Here is an 18099-nt window from a genome sequence, read left to right as displayed (position 1 = left end):
CATTATGATAGTAACCTCCCTGTTTGCTGGAGAAATTGTGGAAATCAAAATGCAAATCATTATCATATTTTTTGGGACTGCCCTGTTATCAAAAACTATTGGAGGGGGATACATAATGCCCTACAAGACATCTTTAAATGTGAAATACCCTTAGAGAGTAAGACCATATATTTTGGATATATACCTCAAGAATGGTTGAAAAGAGATAAATATTTAATGAATATACTGTTGTGGCTGGTAAAAAGACTCTTAGTAGGAAATGGTTATCACAGGAGAGCCCAACTTTAAATACATGGATGGAAATTACAATGGGCATTTACAAAATGGAGAAGATAACAGCATCTGTTAATCATAAGCTGGAGCAATTTGATTCATACTGGGAAAAATGGTTTAACTACATAATGCCTCATAGGCCTGATTTTATTCTCACAAATCAATGAATCTGTTGTAAAAAAAAAATCACTCCCTACTTGTACATAGTTCTTTCCTTTTGCTTGTTTGTTTTTCTTTCCACTCTTTTCTATAAGTGTATACCTCAGATAAATACTTTGTGGAGATTTGTGATATATGGGATTATATGATATATATGTACAATGTCTGAAATACATCTTATGGAAAAGTTTGATGATGAACTTCAATAAAAAAAATTACAAAAAAAATGAATGGCAGAGGGGAAGAAGCTGTTCCTGAATCGCTAAGTGTGTGCCTTCAGGCTTCTGTACCTCCTATCTGATGGTAACAATGAGAAAAGGGCATGCCCCGGGTGCTGGGGCTCCTTAATAATGTACGCTGCTTTTCTGAGACACTGCTTCATAAAACATGCCCTCTGGTCTAGGCACCATCTTAATAAATCTCCTTTGCACCCTCTCTAAAGCTTCCATATCTTTTCTGAACACTATTTCTAGATGTGGTCCAATCAGGGTTTTATAGAGCTGTAACATTATCTTGCAACTCTTGAACTCAATCCCCTGATTCATCTTCTATGACTTCTTCCGATAACGAAGGATACTCTGACAGTTGTTATCTAACTCTTCACATTTAGATCATGAGCATTTGTTTGAAAGCCTCATGTGAGCGGTTTCATCAGCTTCATGTGGTCTCTGAGCTTAAGTGCCAACTTCATCTGTATTGGACTTGACTAATACACAAAAAGTGAAAAATATTGCCTAGCTTCTGCCAGTTTTGCTCCTAAGCAATTACCTTGAGCCTTCTACTATTGCACTAGTTTTCTAATCGGTTACCAGTGAAAAAGGACATTTGCAGCTGAACGATTTCGCTCACCTGACACCCAGGTCCCCTGGTGACTGTAGTTTATTCCACTGTCAACTGACAACTCAAAAGGTATCCTTCCATTTTCATAGAGCAATGGTGAGATGCAGTGGGCCATCTTATTTTCAATGTACCCCTTGGTGACAATGGAGTTCTTGAACCTAGAAGAGAGTAGATTCATGTTTGGTCCAAACGGAACATGCAGTAGAGAGCCTCAACTTGAAAGTCATAAGATCATGGAGTTTTAGTCTGCAAGAGGGTAATAGTGGGGTAGTTAGATGGGCACAAAAGTGGCAAATGGAATTCATTCTGAAAAAGTAAATGGCAATGCACTTGAGGGGAAAGAAAATGTTCATAAGTGGTTGTTATACCACTGAGGGCTCAGGGACTGCTTGACAACAGATCCCTGAACGTTGCTGCATAAGGTGGTTATGGGAGCACAGAGAATACCTGCTTTTATTGACCAAGGCATAAAATATCAAAGCGGGAAATGACAGCACAACCATAAAAAATTGTTGAAGTACTGCATTAACTCCTTGTCAACACATCACTGGAAAACAAGAGGGGCCGCAGAGAGCTTTATGACAATATTGACTGGGCTCAAGAATTATAAGACCATAAGACTGTAAGGCATAGGAGCAGAATTAAGCCAATTGGCTTAAATATGCATACATTTATGATTACGGCATGAGAATTTTGCTGTATTTATGTGTACTAAAATTGCCCATCTCTTTGCCTCGGGATTGTCAGGGTCCCAGCAGCACAGTCCAAGTTGGCAGTTTTGTAGTCCATTAACAACAGGGGCTAATATCCTTGGATGGGCTGGTTCTTTGTACAAATAGGATCCAGAGTGACCACGTTAGAGACTTACCTGCAGACTATCTGGTCTTCAGGCTGAAATGTATTGTTAACGATGACAAAGTCTTCTCCTCCCATTAAGGTTCCTGACTGAGGAAATATCCGCAGGCAGAAATTCCAGTAATCTGTACAACATGTTCCCAAAGGTTCACAAGTCACATGGCAAGAACACTGAGGCAGTTTGCTTCCACAACGGCTTGCGCACGAATCCTGAGCATCTAGAAATTAAAAACAAAACAGGATCTAATTTTGCTCATGGGCCACCTGTTGAAATCTGCTTGAATGGTGGAAGACACTCCAGCCACACATCTACATTCAAGAAATTCTGCATTCTCCAGCATATCAGTTTCAAATAAGTGAATTTATTGCTCCTGGTAGAGTAACTCCCACACATTGGACTAAAAAATTATGAGAACACGCAGAAAAAGTTCACATAGCAACTTTCATCAAGAGAATAACATATTTAGCACAATGCTCTTTTTCGCGGCATCATTCATAATGCTGGTCATTTCCCTTCCAAGCTGAAATGGCTGCAGAGTTACTACATTGAGTAAATAGGAATTTTACTAAATGATCAAGGTTGTTGAAATACAAAAGCTGTGTTAGAAAGATCTTAGAAAGGGCAGACAAGGTGGCATTATAGGAGAGTGGCTTTCGAGAAGATAGAAAAATTGGGACCGTGCTCTTCTAGATAGAAATTCTTTGGAGGTCTCTAAGATGGTGAGTAATAGCTTCAATGGAACTTCACACCAATTCAATATGACCTCTTTGGTAAATGACCCATGTTGTTATTCAAGGAAGTGCAGTGGAGTTCTCAACAGTGGCTTGCCCAATATTTTGATCAAGTTCACACAAACTGAAAAGCTGATTACAAAAAGCTGAAAAACAATATGTTGGAGGAACTCAACATGTTAAGCAGCATCTGCGGAGAGAAATGTACAGTTAATGTTTCGGACTGAGATCTTTGATCTGGGCAAATAGTTAGTTTTGTTTTCAACATCTGCTCAAATGTAACCTGGCACATTAGATCATTCAATCCCAAACAGATGTTGCCTGATTATTGCTTCATTCATTTCACAGAAACTGATTTGGAATGCTAAAATTCAGTACAACCCCTATGCCAATCTAATACATAGCCCTGCTGATATTCGCATGTAGCAAGAGAAGGGATTTTCACCACTCTGACTGATTTCAGAGAGAACTCACTTGCTGCCTTACATCATAATTTACACTTCCCTGAAGGTTGGCCACTTGTTCAGTCAGATAAGCCAGTAGTGCAATGATAATCATGTTTTGCTTAATCACTCCCAATAATTAATAAGAAATTTCCAATGGCATTAAAGTAAGACTGCAGCAGTAAATGATCCCCTGCTTGAAAGGCATCTGCTTAACTCAAGGTATGTAATGGAAAATATGAAGACATTCTTCTCCGTGGTAAAAGTTTTTAAATATTAGCCAGCAGTGACCTTAATGGCCAATCTTACTGCAGATAAATGATAAATTCAAGCAAGAACAATTTTCCTTTGGGTGTGAATTTACCAAAATTGTTTTCAGACCTCTGAGAATTCTGTCTGGATTCTACAAAAACTGTAAGCACCATCCATATTCTACCTTAGACATATAAAATTAACCAAAGATGGGTCACAGTCAAGGTTAAATCTGTACACAATAGAAGTAAAAAGAAGACTGTTATAAAGCATGAAGCATCACAGAGAGGGTAGATCATAGAGAGACAGAGCATAGAAGCAGGTCCTTTGGTTGTTAAGACTATCATGTATGTTGAGACCAAGACATTTGGAGAATTTCCAGAATTCTAGACAAGATGGCAGCAGTTTCTGCATGCTCCAAAATTGGAGAGATGATGACTGGAGTCTTAACTAAACAGGGCTGGACAAGACTACAGCTGAAACACGTACACAAAGATTTTGAAGTCATTGGCCTGGGAGCAGAGGGTTGAAAAGAAGTGAAGGCTTGCTAGGCTCCACTATTCTTAAATGGACTAAACCATCTTTAACTGTCATTACTGCAACATTTTATAAAACATAGAACTACAGTTCAGTACAGGCCCATTGGACCACAAGGTTCTGCCAACATTTTAACCTTCTCTGGGATCAATCTAACCCTTACCTCCTACATAGCTCTCCATTTTTCTATCATCCTTATGGCAATCTAAGAATTTCTTGAATGTCCTTAATGTATCTGCCTCTAATTGAAGATTAAAAGGTAAATTAATAAAAAGCAATCATAGTACATTCAGGAAGGGAGGGATTTCTTGTTAAAGTGATAGGAGTGAGGAAAGGAATATTGTTAAAGACTGACCTCCACTTATACTAGAGATTAGAGAAAAATAAATCATACGTTATTCACACCATATTCCTAATGGCCTACGTCTGCTCTCAGAGCATTCTCGTCAGTCCCAATGCACCACATATGTCCCTACAATATATTTTCTCTCATGTGGCTGTTAACTCCTGCCCGATTCTCCACCCATTCGACCACTATAGGACAATTTACAGTAACCTATTAATCAACCAGCACACCATTGGGTTGTGAGAGGGAAGCCACATTGTCAAAGGGAGGAAGTACAAACTCCACACAGACAGCAACCAAACTCATGATTGAATTCAAATCTCCAGAGTTCTCAGGTAGCAGCTCTTCTGACTTGGTGCTGAGCCGGCATATCAAGCTAGGTCTTCCAACCATTCCAAGTAGGCGTTCAAGGAAAGGGTGAACAAAGTAGAAATAGAGGACACATTTAACAATGAAAGAATGCAGCTATACTTTCAGCCAACCAATATCACATTTAATTTACAATTAAATTGATAGTTACTCCACAGTCTGGTTAAAAAATATGCAGATGTGAAGATCTGATAGCACAATTCATTCTACTATAAAGTAATCCATGGTTAGGAACTGGATATACTAATAAGCGGTTGGGCACAATGACATTTTTGTACAATTATGGCTTCCTAGGTTCATTGACCATGAATAAAAACATGAAAGCATATATGTACTTAAAGAATGAGCTGTTGATCTTACCAGTAACTTCATAAATTAGCCTGAAACTACAACCATATTGAGAAAAACATACAAACAAGTCTAAATATTACATTATGTTAATCATAAGCTCCATTTATAGACATCTCTAACATTTTCATTTTCATCAAACTCAGACATTCCCCCAAATCTAAATAATTATAGGTTCATGACAAGGCAGGAACAATTGTGGTACCAGCATGGTACAGGAACATGCTCTTTGGCAATAATAACAATAATAATATTTGGAAGCGGTAGATGAGGGTACTATTTCAACATTTAAGAGAAATTTGGATAATTGCATGGATGGGAGGGTTATGGAGGAAAATGGTCCAGGTCCAGGTCAATAGGTTAGACAGAGCATACACTAGATGGGTTGAAGAGCCTGTTTCAGTGCTGTAGTGCTCTATGACTCTGTGACTGAATGACTGATCTATGCCCCCATCAATCCTTCTCCAACTACTCCATACCTCGCATTGCCTATCATTCTTTCCATTCCATTCTCTCTCATGCTTTCTCCTGATAGGATAAGAACTCCCAATCTTATCTTCGGAAATGTGATTTCCTATATTCATGCCAAGTATATTCACCTCAACCTCTGTGGTAGGGAATTCCATACACCCAATAGTCTCAGGAAACATAAAATTAATACAGACATTTTTAGCTAATTGAATACTGGAGATGGCTTGTGACAGCAGTAGTCGCAATACAATGATGATGATTATTGTCACCAAACAATTGATACTAGAGCGTACAATCATCACAGCGATATTTGATTCTGTGCTTTGTGCTCCCTGAAGTACAAATCAAAGTAAGTATAATAAAAATTTAAATTATAAATCATAATTATAAAATAGAAAAGGGCAAGTAAGATAGTGCAAGTTAGGTCCGGATATTTGGAAGTTACGGCCCAGATCCGGGTCAGGATCCGTTCAGCTGTCTTATCACAGTTGGAAAGAAGCTGTTCCCAAATCTGGCCATACGAATCTTCAAGCTCCTGAACCTTCTCCCAGAGGGAAGAGAGACAAAAAGTGTGTTGGCTGGGTGGGTCGTGTCCTTGATTATCCTGGCAGCACTGCTCTGACAGCGTGAGGTGTAAAGTGAGTCCAAGGATGGAAGATTGGTTTGTGTGATGTGCTGGGCTAGGTTCACGATCTTCTGCAACTTCTTCCTGTCTTGGACAGGACAACTTCCACACTAGGTTGTGATGCACCCTAGAAGAATGCTTTCTACGGCGCATCTATAAAAATTAGTGAGGGTTTTAGGTGACAGGCCAAATTTCTTCAGCAACACAGATCATCAGTGGATCACATGACTGCTGTCTATGTTTGGACATTGGGTGGTCCATAAAGTGGGGGATTGATGGGTAAAAATATCCTGTACAGGTCAAGGGTTTATAACAGGAAGAAACAAATATGCACCATCTTAAAATTAAAGTGCACCCAATAAAAACATACTTCATATAAAATAGCTAGGGTTTTGGAAATGAAATCATAAGAATCAATTGAAAGGAGATTAAAAAGAAACTACCTTTCAAGGTCTTACTGGGGGGGGGGGGTTGACTCTCTGCAGAGTCCATTTCACATCTGCTGCTATTCAGTGACAGCTCACCTGTGAGCAGGGTAGCTTTTGTGGCCAGCATTGTGTAGCGTGCCTCGAAGCATGCGTAAAAATCGCAAAGAGCTTCAGGGAGGGAGGTGTCACTGGTGCAGTTAACTCTGTTTTGTGGACATCTTTATCCAGTGACAAGTAACCAAGTCATGGCATCTGGTGAAAAAGAAAGATTCAGGCAAAAAGAAAATGAAGAACTTTGACATAAGGTATGTCATTCAGTATAGTTACCCACCCTTCCTTCCACACAATTTCTAACTAAACTGATAATCACCCCATTTGGAAAGGAACCAGCCTTGATCATGTTACCATATAGATTTGAAGCTACACTCTCATCAATTATAAAATACTGTTATAGTCTAATCTATTAAAAGATAGATCATGGCCCAAGAGTAGCTGTAATAATAATTTTTGGTGAATAAAGTGACAGAAATTTTATACCTCTTTGTTTCAGCTGCCTGAAGTGAACATTATGCCATTTGTTAACGTGAAGGCACACCTTTGCAAGTTAACAGTTACCTACATTTGCTCTTGGAAGAAACACATAGATAATTGTTTAAATATTATGTTTTGTTAATCATAAGCTTCGTTTATACACCATCAACAGCACTGCCTTAGAACATAATCTGAGCACTTGGATCAAAGGAAAATTGAATCAGAATAAGATTTATTCTCCTTTTGATTCCACTTTCCTTTGACCCAACTGCTCTGATTATGAAGCTCAGATTGTGTTGCTGAGATTTACTATCACTGACTTAGATGACATGCAAGTTGGAGTTTTGTGGAATATTAAGTTGTCTTTAATATTTAAAAATCCAGTCATCTCAATACACAGGCCCTATATCATACCAAATCAGATGGGCTATAGTACAAAGATCACCATAGCACAGTACAGACCCCACGATGTTGTGCCAATTATTTACCAAAACCAAGATCAATCTAACCCTTCCCTCTTCCTACATAGCCATCCATTTTACTGCCATTCATGCACCTTAGAGTGTCATAAATGTCCCTAACATATCTGCCTCTACCTCCACCCATGGCATGGTGTTCCCATTCTGTGTAAAAAACCAACCCCTGGCATCTCCCCTATACTTTCCCCCAATCACCCTCTCCTCTGAGGTGAGTATATACTTTCAACCAATACCCAATTGAGCCCTAGGTGAGATATGACATACAAATGTCCTGAAATTTAGCAGGAGATTTAATACTGAACTAAACGTTTGTTTTATTCTTTCTTACATTTTAACTTGGTGGAGACGTGATGGAGAGGGTCCAGAGGAGGTTCGCAAGAATGCTCTGTGGAATGAAACAGTTAACATATGAGACCTATTTGATGGCTCTGGGCCTGTACTCACTGGGGTTTAGAAGAATAATGGGGGATATCATGGAAACACATTGAATATTGAAAGGTCTAGATAGAATGGATGTGGAGAGGATGTTTCCTATAATGGGGGAGTCTACAACTGAAGGGCACAGCCTCAGAATTGAGGGACTTCCATTTAGAAGAAAGGTGAAGGAAAATTTCTTTAGCCAGAGGGTATTGAATCTATGGAATTCATAGCCACAGACAGCTGTGCAGGCCAGTTAATGGGGTATATTTAAGGCAGAGGATGATAGGTTCTTGATTAATCTGAGCGTCAAAGGTTCTGGGAAGAAGGCAGGAGAATGGGGTTGAAAGGGATAATAAATCAGCCATGATAGAATGGCAGAGCTGATTCGAAGGGCCAAATAGTCTTATGTCTTATGGACTTTATCCCATTTGTTTTAATGCAATAAGAACTTCTAACCTCAATGTTGTATAGAGCAGTTTCAAAAACAGTGGAATTAAAGGTACAATTTCAGAGTAAGTGGAGGCAATATCTGCACGGGTTTCTTCTCAATGGTTGGAATGCGTTTTCATGTAGGAATTGAAACAACGATAATACAGAGTGGCTTAGAGTGCGGTGTGATGTCATATTGGGAGGATTATAGATTTTTGTTCTGAGATGGGCAAATAGTTTTCCTCATCCAAATTCTTCTGTAAAGTTGCCTTGGTAAACACTTGAGTATGATATGGTTAAAAAAATGAAAATATTAAAGGTTGCATTTATCTTGTACCTTGCACAACCAAGGGTCGTCTCAAAGCTCTTTACAGCCACTTAATTACTTTTGAAATCTAAGCACTATTTTTGTATAGAGGAAGAGTTTCTCACACATTGCTATCAAGACCATTGAGTATTCTTTTCTGTATCCATCTGCCTGGAAAATGCCAAACAGTAACCCAGCAGGTTAATGGTAGACATTAATAACTGCCTGAGAGTAGAAGATACCTCACCTTGGCATAATGAGCTATTGACTCTCCCACTTGCTAACTAAATTGATGTTTACATTATCAAAGATTTCCTATCATGGACTTAAACCAAAATAAGGTCATCTATGATCCAGAGGTAACAATAACGTTCTGCTCCAATAAGCATAAACCCTTTCTACCTGTCCTCCAAGAGCACCACAACCTTGTTGTGGTTTGGAGGCTCGCTTGCCTCAATGACCCGGAGAGCTATGTTGGCTGGAGTCAGGGCTTTATGCTTCGGTAGAGTCACCCATGCCAAACACGTCAAAGGGTAGAGACCAGACTAAGAGTGGCCCACCAGTCCTCCAGGTTCGGGGGTTCAACTCAGGGCCAACAACCCTGACAGGTAAAACAAAATTGTTAAGGGAACAGAAATGAAGAGTCATTGAACCTCTGAGTGTGACGGTATTCCTGAATCTCTACCCAAGATCTGCATCTACTAACAGTAGCAAAAACCAAGAGGAACCTATCAACATGAGGAAGGAGGCTCAAGACACATCAAAGATGGAGGGCCTTCATAGCTGCTCTAAACGCCAACGTTGCAACGGGCATTAATTGAAGCTTAGTTTCTACCTCTGGTGCACCAGTCCTGCAGATAATTGCCCCTTGTTGGAGTATGGTTTGCAGATCTGCTCACTTCATTACAAGAAGGCATTGGAGAAGATCTGAATGAGAAAAGTTCCTGGAATTATGAACGACAGTTAAAATTATAGAATAGGGAGTCTGGATCTGTCTCGTTTAAGAGAGAGAATGTTGAGGAGAGAGTTTATAGAAGAACATACAATAATGGGGGATCTGGATAGATTTTGATAATGGGAGGGTGTTTCCCTCTCATTGAAGCCTCACCGGCGGCTGGCGATTCTTCGCGAGCACCTCATTCCTAAGTTGGTGCACAGTCTGGTCCTTGGTCGGGCCCATCGTAACACCTTAAAGGGCCTTGATAAACAGGTGCGTGCAGCCATCCGATCCATCCGATCTCCATATGGAATGGAGACCATAGGCATAAAATTAAGGGAAAGAGAACTAGAAGGCATGAGGAGAAATCTTTTGGCACAGTGTGGGGCTATCATTTGGAATGTACCGCAGTGTCTTTACCTTTAAAATATATGATGAACAAATGCACCCTCAGCTGTGGAAAAAGTTGGCAAGCAGTGAAACTGGTGAGTTAATCTGACTCACAGTCAGTAGCCAGTATAAGCATAATGGGCAGAATGCCCCCTTCTAACCTGTAACCATTCTATCATTCTATGATGTGTACTAATCCTGCAGACTTCAGTCTCGCTGTCAGAATGGAGAACAACGTATTTGAAGAAATTTTGCTGGAATTTCGAACACACTTGTGAAAAGTTTGCATCCTCAAATTATTATGAGCTTGAGTTAACCCTGGCAGGCGTCCTATAGATGTAAGTATTCTTCGATTGTTGGAGTGGGGTGAGGTGGGGGTGGTGGAGGGCAATGTGGGAGAGGTGCAGCAATATTTCCATACCAGTCAGTATTCTGACTATCTCAAACATTCACCAGCCTGTTTGGGTCCTTTATCTAGAAATAATGTGCTGGCATTGGAAAGGGTCCAGAGAAAGTTCACAAAAAATGATTCCAAGAATGAAATGAGGACCTTTTTGATCGGTCTGGTCCTATTTTCACTGGAGTTTAGAAGAATAAGGGGTATCTCAATGAAATCTATTAAATATTAAAGTTGCAGATAAAGTGGATATGCAGAGGATGTTTCCTATAGTAGGTGGTCTAGGACCAGAGAATAGAGGGACATCCATTTGGAACAGAGATGAGGAGAAATGTCTTTAGCTAAAGGGTAATAAATCTGTGGAATTCATTGTCATGGATGGCTGTAAAGGTCAAGTCACTGCATATATTTAAAGCAGAGAATGATAGTCAGGATGCCAAAGGTTAAGGGGAGAAGGCAGGAGAATGGGGTTGAGAGGGATAATAAATGAGCCATGATGGAATGGTGGAGCAGACTTGATGGGCCGAATGGCCTAATTCTGCTCTAATTTCTTATGATTGTGGTGATATCACGTGTAAGAACGTGATTGGAGGGAGTTCTGAGCATACGCAGAAATGATAGAGAGATCTGGAAGCATGGCGCTGTAAGACACGTGTGATTGTTGCTGTTAAATAAAAGTTCTATTTCTTCCAGAATATGGTTCGTTATTAGAAACCCACGGTACGTATTAATATAGAGAACACAACATGGTGTCAGAAGTCATTTTGGAAGAATAATATGTTTCCTAACATGGGAGAATCGAAGATAATTTTCTGAAAAAAGAGTTGAAACTGTTTTGGTGTTTCTAACAATTTTACAAATGGAAGGTTTGCAGCCGCCACCGACACTTCAATTGTCTGGGAACATAGCTGAGAACTGGAGAAAATTTAAGCAATGTTTTGAAATTTATTTATCAGTGATTGAAGTGGATAAAAAACCGGGAAAAACGAAAGCTGGGTTTCTACTCCATGTAATAGGTGACGACGCAATTGAGGTATATCACCATTTTACTTTCGAAAATGGAGATAATTTAAATCTAAACACGATCATGGACAAATTTGAAGCATTTTATATACCAAAGCGTAATATGATGTATAAATGGTACAAATTTTTTTACATGCAAGCAGAGAGCTGCTGAAACTATTGATCAATATGTTACTGAGTTGAGACACCGGAGTAAAACATGCAAGTTTGGAGAACTGACAGACTCTCTCATTAAAAGACAGAATTGTTTGTGGCATTCTGGATAATGGTCTGAGAGAAAGACTGGTAAGGGAACAAGACATAGATTTGGAAAAAGCTTTGACGCTCTGCAAAGCTTCGGAAACAGATTGAGAACTGCAACGTACACGCTGTGAGAAAGCGTGAACATATTGGAAAAAATAATAAAATGACAACAAAACCGACAGAGAGCAAGACGTCATCTGAGAGAAAAAAACTATGTGATCGCTGTGGGTGGCAGCATCGGCCAAAATAGTGTCCAGCGTATGGGAAAATGTGCAATGACTGCGGTAAGAGTAATCATTTTTCATGCTGTTGCAGAAGTAAAAAGGAAATAAAACATGTAAATGCAGTGCTTGAAAATGAACGTGAGGAGTTTTATATAGATGTGCTTTGTGAAAACAAACGGAGTAAGAATGACTCGACTATTCCATTGCAAGTAAACCAAAACAATATTCTGTTTAAACTTAATACTGAAGCACAAGTAAATGTTCTTGCAGAATCTGAGTTTAATGCATTAAAGCCAAGACCAAAGTTACATAAGACAAACATAAAAGTGACTGGATATTCAGGTGCAGACATTCCAGTTAAAGGAACATGTGTGGCAAAAGTATCACACAAAAATATTGTGCACACGCTTTCATTTGTGGTGATACTGAGGAATGTACAGTCAATACTGGGTTTATCTGCCTGTGAGAGACTGAATTTGGTGAAAAGAGTTTTAGTCCTGGACAGTGACACAGAGTCAGAATACAGTGACTTGATGAAAGAGTATGAGGACTTGTTCAAAGGGCTTGGTTGTCTGCCAGGAGAGCACATGATTAAAATTGACAACACAGTGCCACCTGTAGTACATCCATGTAGAAAAGTACCTTTTGCATTAATTACGTCATCAACTGAAAACAGAACTTGACAGAATGGAACGGCTAGAAGCAATAAAGAAAGCTCCCAGACCCATCCCTTTGTTACTAGCGTCTGACAAAACATTGCCACCAAAACCAGGAGTTGCAATTTTGCCCTCTGGAAGTAATGCACATGCATCAATGGGCCATGCATTCCATCACAATCTCACCTCAACAGGAGGACAGAGGCCAAACTTGCCGGTACAGTACAATACTGATCTGAAGCCAAAGAGTGACAAGGATCAGGATCCAACTGAAGAAGTGAAAGCACAAGTGAAGGAATTGAGAGGTTTTATTGAAATGATGAAGTCTCAGCATAAAAAAGAAGTTACACAGTTAATGAATGAATTAGATGAAGAAAAGAAGATTCGTATTTCATTGCGAATGGAAGTGGAAGGAATTAAGAAAGCTACAGTCCTTGAAGAAGTACAACCCAGATCATACATGGTCCAAACAGGAGAAGGAGCAGTGTTAAGAAGAAATCGCAAAAACCTCAGAAAAGAGCCAACTTCAGAGTTTCAGTTAACTGATGCAGACCAGACAAAACATGGAAATAACAACGAAACACAAGAACTGTGTGAACCACTTAGAAGGTCTACTCGTGTTCATAAACCCCCAGAAAGACTGATAGAGACATGTTAAATTATGCATTTGCTATGGTCAATGTTGCTAATTATTTTTCTTTTTAAGGAAAGGAAGATGTGGTGATATCACATGTAAGAACATGACTGGAGGGAGTTCTGAGCATGTGCAGAAATGATAGAAAGATCTGGAAGCATGGCGCTGTAAGACACATGTGGTTGTTGCTGTTAAGTAAAAGTTCTATTTCTTCCAGAATATGGTTGGTTATTAGAAACCCATGGCACGTATTAATATAGAGAACACAACAATGATCCTATGGTCTAATAAAGAAAAGCAAATGTCCAGGGTGGGAGGGGCCTTTGATTACCAAGGCAGCAAGAAGTTTAGGGGACATTTGTTTCTGTGATGTGCTGAGATCAGTCCACCATTCTTCTTGCAGTCAAAGGCAGAGTAGTTGCCATAGCAAGCATTTGGATAGGATGCATCACTAAAAATTGATCAGAGAGAACATACCAAATTTCTTTAGCCTGCTGAGGAAGATAGAGGCATTGGTGAGTTTTTGTGGTTGTGTCATCTATGAAGTTGGACTCGGACAGGCTATTAGTGATATTCTGGGATCTAGAAGCCCTCTGCCCTCTCAACCTCAAGCACCACTGATGTAAACAGAACCATGTGTACGGCCTGCCTTCCTGAAGTCAATGACTAACTCTTTTGCTGAGGAAAAAGTACACCATAAGACGCCATAAGACTAAGCTCACTATCTCCTTCCTGTACTCAGTCTCATTGTTATTTGAGCTACAGCCCACTATGATTTTACCATCTGGTACGCTTTTAGGTGGAGTTAGAGCAGAAAGTGGCCAACGCAATTGTAAGAGTACAGGGAGTAAAATAGAGAGCTGAGTATTGAAAATAATCGTGGCGGAGAATTTGCTGCCCATCTTTACTGATTGTGATCTACTTGTCAAGAATTCAAGGGTTCATCTGCTTTTCTTTCCACTAGTTTTTCACCTGTTGACCTTTTGTCAACACTATTAATGAATAAATAAGTACACTGGGGGAAAGTACAGGAATGTCTGTTTCATAAATTGAATTATTTTCCTGTATTGTGCAGTTCCAGTCTAAACAACGCCCTTTATTCCTCTCCCTTACTGTTGGACAACAACAGAGTGAACATGCTAGTATAATTAATCATTACTATCACAGTTAAAAATATTTCTGGTCTTCACGGCTGCATTTAACCTGATATCATGTGATGTTATCATTATGCCCAGATTGAACCATACAAGCAACACAGACTCAGCGAACACTGAAACACGGTGTGTGTGTGTGTGTGTGTGTGTGTGTGTGTGTGTGTGTGTGTGTGTGTGTGTGTGTAAGAGAGAGATCTGTGTGTGTGAGATCTGTGACTGTCTGTCTGTCTGTCTCTCTCTCTCTCTCTCTCTCTCTCTGTCTGGTTGCGTGAGAGAGAGAGAGTGTGTATGTGTGTCTATTTATGTATTTATTCAAACAGAACTAATCATTTCCATTAACTTAACATTTTATATGGGCTAAGGATATCCCAGCAAGCTTTTTACACAATGAAGTGGTGAAAATGTAGAGATGGAAGTAAATACCGCTGTCAATATACATGCAGCAAACTCTCACAAAGACCACTGAGAGAATTTGCTTTGCTGCTGTTGAGTGAGGGAGACTACAGAGGAAGTGCCTCTGAATACTTTAACTCACACCACTAATTCCGTTTATGCGGGATTCTGACTTTGATGTGCTCAGTCATAATCCCACAAATGGTAACTTCACAAAATTGGCTCCTCAGCTGAGCACGAAAACAAAGCATCTGAAGCTACTGCAGTCGTACTCAGCAGGATTTCTGTTAGGTTCCTGAAAGGAAGAATGGTATTTTAAGATCCAAATAAAAACTGCAGATGCTGGAAATCTGAAATAAAAACAGGAAATATTGTAAAAGGCAGCAACTGTAGAAAACAAAACAGGATAATGGATTTATATTCCCAGATCCTTCTGCTTTACCACATTCCTGAGTGCCCTATCATTCATTGTGTACCCTGTGCAGCACCTGACACTTGTCTGCATTAAATTCCATTTGCCATTTTTCATCCCTTTTTTCCAGCTGCTCCAGATCCCATTGCAAACTTTGATAACCTTCATCTCTGTCCACTACAGCTACAATCTGCTGATACAGTTTACCATATTATTACCCAGATCACTGATATAGATGACAAACAACAGTGGGCCCAGCATCAATCCCTGCAGTCACAGGCCTCCAGTCAGAAATGCAATCATCCACTACCACTCTCTGTCTTCTCCTGCAAAGCCAATGTCTAATCCAATTTACCACCGAACTTTCTGACCAACCTCCCACATGGGACCTCGACAAAGGTCTTCCTAAAGTCCATGTAGACAACATCCACTGCCTTAACTTCTTCGAAAAACTCTGTAAGATTGGTTAGACATAACCCACCACACACAAAGCCATGCTGACTATCGGTAATCAGTCCACGTCTATCCAATACTCATACATCTGGTCCTTTAGAATACCTTCCGATAACTTTCCCACTACTGGTGTCAGGCTCACCAGCCTTCAATTTCCTGTTTTATTCTAAGAGCATTTCTTCAAAAACAGAACAACATTAGCTGTCAAATAAACTCTTCTCTGGCTTCCAGCCAGGCACAGGTATTGATTTTAACTGAGGCATCAGCCCTGATTAAGATGACAGAGCTTGTCATTGAAACATTGATTAAAATCGATACCTGTACCCAGCTGGAAGCCCGAGAAGAGTTTATTTGTCATATACACCAGGGAAGCACTAGATCCTTTTAACATTGGCTATCCTCCGATCACCTGGCACCTCACCTGTGACTAAGGATATTTTAAATATTTCTCTGCTAATCCTCCACAGGGTCCATGTGAACACCTTGTCAGACCTTAGGGGTTTATACACCCTAATTTGTTTCAAGACAGCAAACACCTCTTCTTCTGTAATCTGTACATAGTCCATTGCGTAGCATGGCACTCTCTCTTGTTAGGAGCTGCATGTACTGATTAAGGTAACTTTCCTGAAACATTGGACAAACTCTATCCCATCAAGCCCTTTTACAGTATGGGAGTCACAGTCAATATGTGGAAAGTTAAAATCACCTATTATCACAAAATTCTGTTTCTTGCAACAGTCTATGATCTCTCCACAAATTTGCTCCTCTAAATCCCATAGACTGTTGGATTTTCTATAATGGTGGTGGCATCCGTCGGTCTCGAGAGACCATGGATCTGTGCCTGGAGTTTCCAGGGCGCAGGCCTGAGCAGGGTTGTATGGGAGACCGGCAGTTGCCCAAGCTGCAGGCCTTCCCCTCTCCACGCCACCGATGTTGTCCAAGGGAAGGGCACTAGGACCCATGCAGCTTGGCACCAGTGACATCGCAGAGCAATGTGTTGTTAAGTGCCTTGCTCAGGGACACAAACACACTGCCTCAGCTGAGGCTCGAACCAGTGACCTTCAGGTTACTAGTGGATAACTCTGAACATCCTCTACATAGCACCATCCAGAGACAGAGAAGCAGTTTCAGCGACAGGTTACTATCGATGCAATGCTCCTCAGACAGGATGAAGAGGTCAATACTCCCCAACGCCATTAGGCTTTACAATTCTACCGCCAGGACTTAAGAACTTTTTAAAAGCTATTATTAATGCTTTTTGAGATAGTGATTTAGATGCATATCATATTTTTTACTGAGTTAAGTATTGTATGTAATTAGTTTTGCTACAACAAGTGTATGGGACATTGGAAAAAAAGTTGAATTTCCCCATGGGGATGAATAAAGTATCTATCTATCTATCTATCTATCTATCCATCTATCCATCTAGTCTGATGCCTTGCCCACTAGGCCACGCGCCAACACAACATATTATCATCTATAATATAATCCCATTAATTTGGTCTTCCCTTTTTTATCCCTTAATTCCACCCATTCTGTGCCAGTAAATGAGCTCCACAGTGTATCCTGTCTGAGCACTGCCATGACATTTTCCCTGACCAGTAATCCCACACCTCCCGCTCTATCACATCCAAAACAATGGAACCCTGGAATATTGAGCTGCTAGTCCTGCTCCTTCTGCAACCAAGTCTCGCTAATGGCTACATTGTCATAACTGAAGGAAATTTATATTAGGCAAGAAACGGTGTTGGATAGACTGTTGAGTCTGAAGGCAGATAAGTCCCCGGGACCTGATGGTCTGCATCCCAGGGTACTTAAAGAGGTGGCTCTAGAAATAGTGGACGCATTGGTAATCATTTTCCATATAGATTCAGGAACAGTTCCTGCTGATTGGAGGGTGGCTAATGTTGTCCCACTTTTCAAGAAAGGAGGGAGAGAGAAAACAGGGAATTATAGACGGTTAGCCTGACGTCAGTGGTGGGAAAGATGCTGGAGTCAATTATAAAAGAGGAAATTACAACACATTTGGATAGCAGTAGAAGGATCAGTCCGAGTCAGCATGGATTTATGATGGGAAAATCATGCTTGACTAATCTTCTGGAGTTTTTTGAGGATGTAGCTATGAAAATGGACAAGGGAGAGCCAGTGGATGTAATGTACCTGGACTTCCAGAAAGCTTTTGATGAAGTCCCACATAGGAGATTAGTGGGCAAAATTAGGGCACATGGTATTGGGGGCAGAGTACTGACATGGATTGAAAATTGGCTGGCTGACAGGAAACAAAGAGTAGTGATTTGGAATGGCAGGCTGTGACCAGTGGGGTACCACAAGATTCGGTG

At 40.2% G+C, this 18099-nt stretch overlaps 1 protein-coding gene across 2 annotated transcripts in view; it reads right to left on the bottom strand.

The window, feature by feature from the left end:
• susd2 (sushi domain containing 2) overlaps positions 1-18099 on the bottom strand; it is a 110801-nt gene that overhangs the window by 74637 nt on the left and 18065 nt on the right. For both annotated transcript variants that reach the window (XM_073065441.1, XM_073065440.1), the window contains exons 3-4: positions 2141-2345; positions 1282-1430 (exon numbers count right to left, since the gene is read on the bottom strand). In XM_073065441.1, coding sequence (XP_072921542.1) covers positions 1282-1430; positions 2141-2345 — 354 coding nt within the window. The remainder of the gene's footprint in view (positions 1-1281; positions 1431-2140; positions 2346-18099) is intronic.

The sequence above is a fragment of the Hemitrygon akajei genome, chromosome 14 (assembly GCF_048418815.1).
Source record: "Hemitrygon akajei chromosome 14, sHemAka1.3, whole genome shotgun sequence".
Lineage (NCBI taxonomy): Eukaryota > Metazoa > Chordata > Chondrichthyes > Myliobatiformes > Dasyatidae > Hemitrygon > Hemitrygon akajei.
Note: the sequence above shows the minus strand (reverse complement) of the source record. Positions and strands in the feature narration are given on the sequence as shown.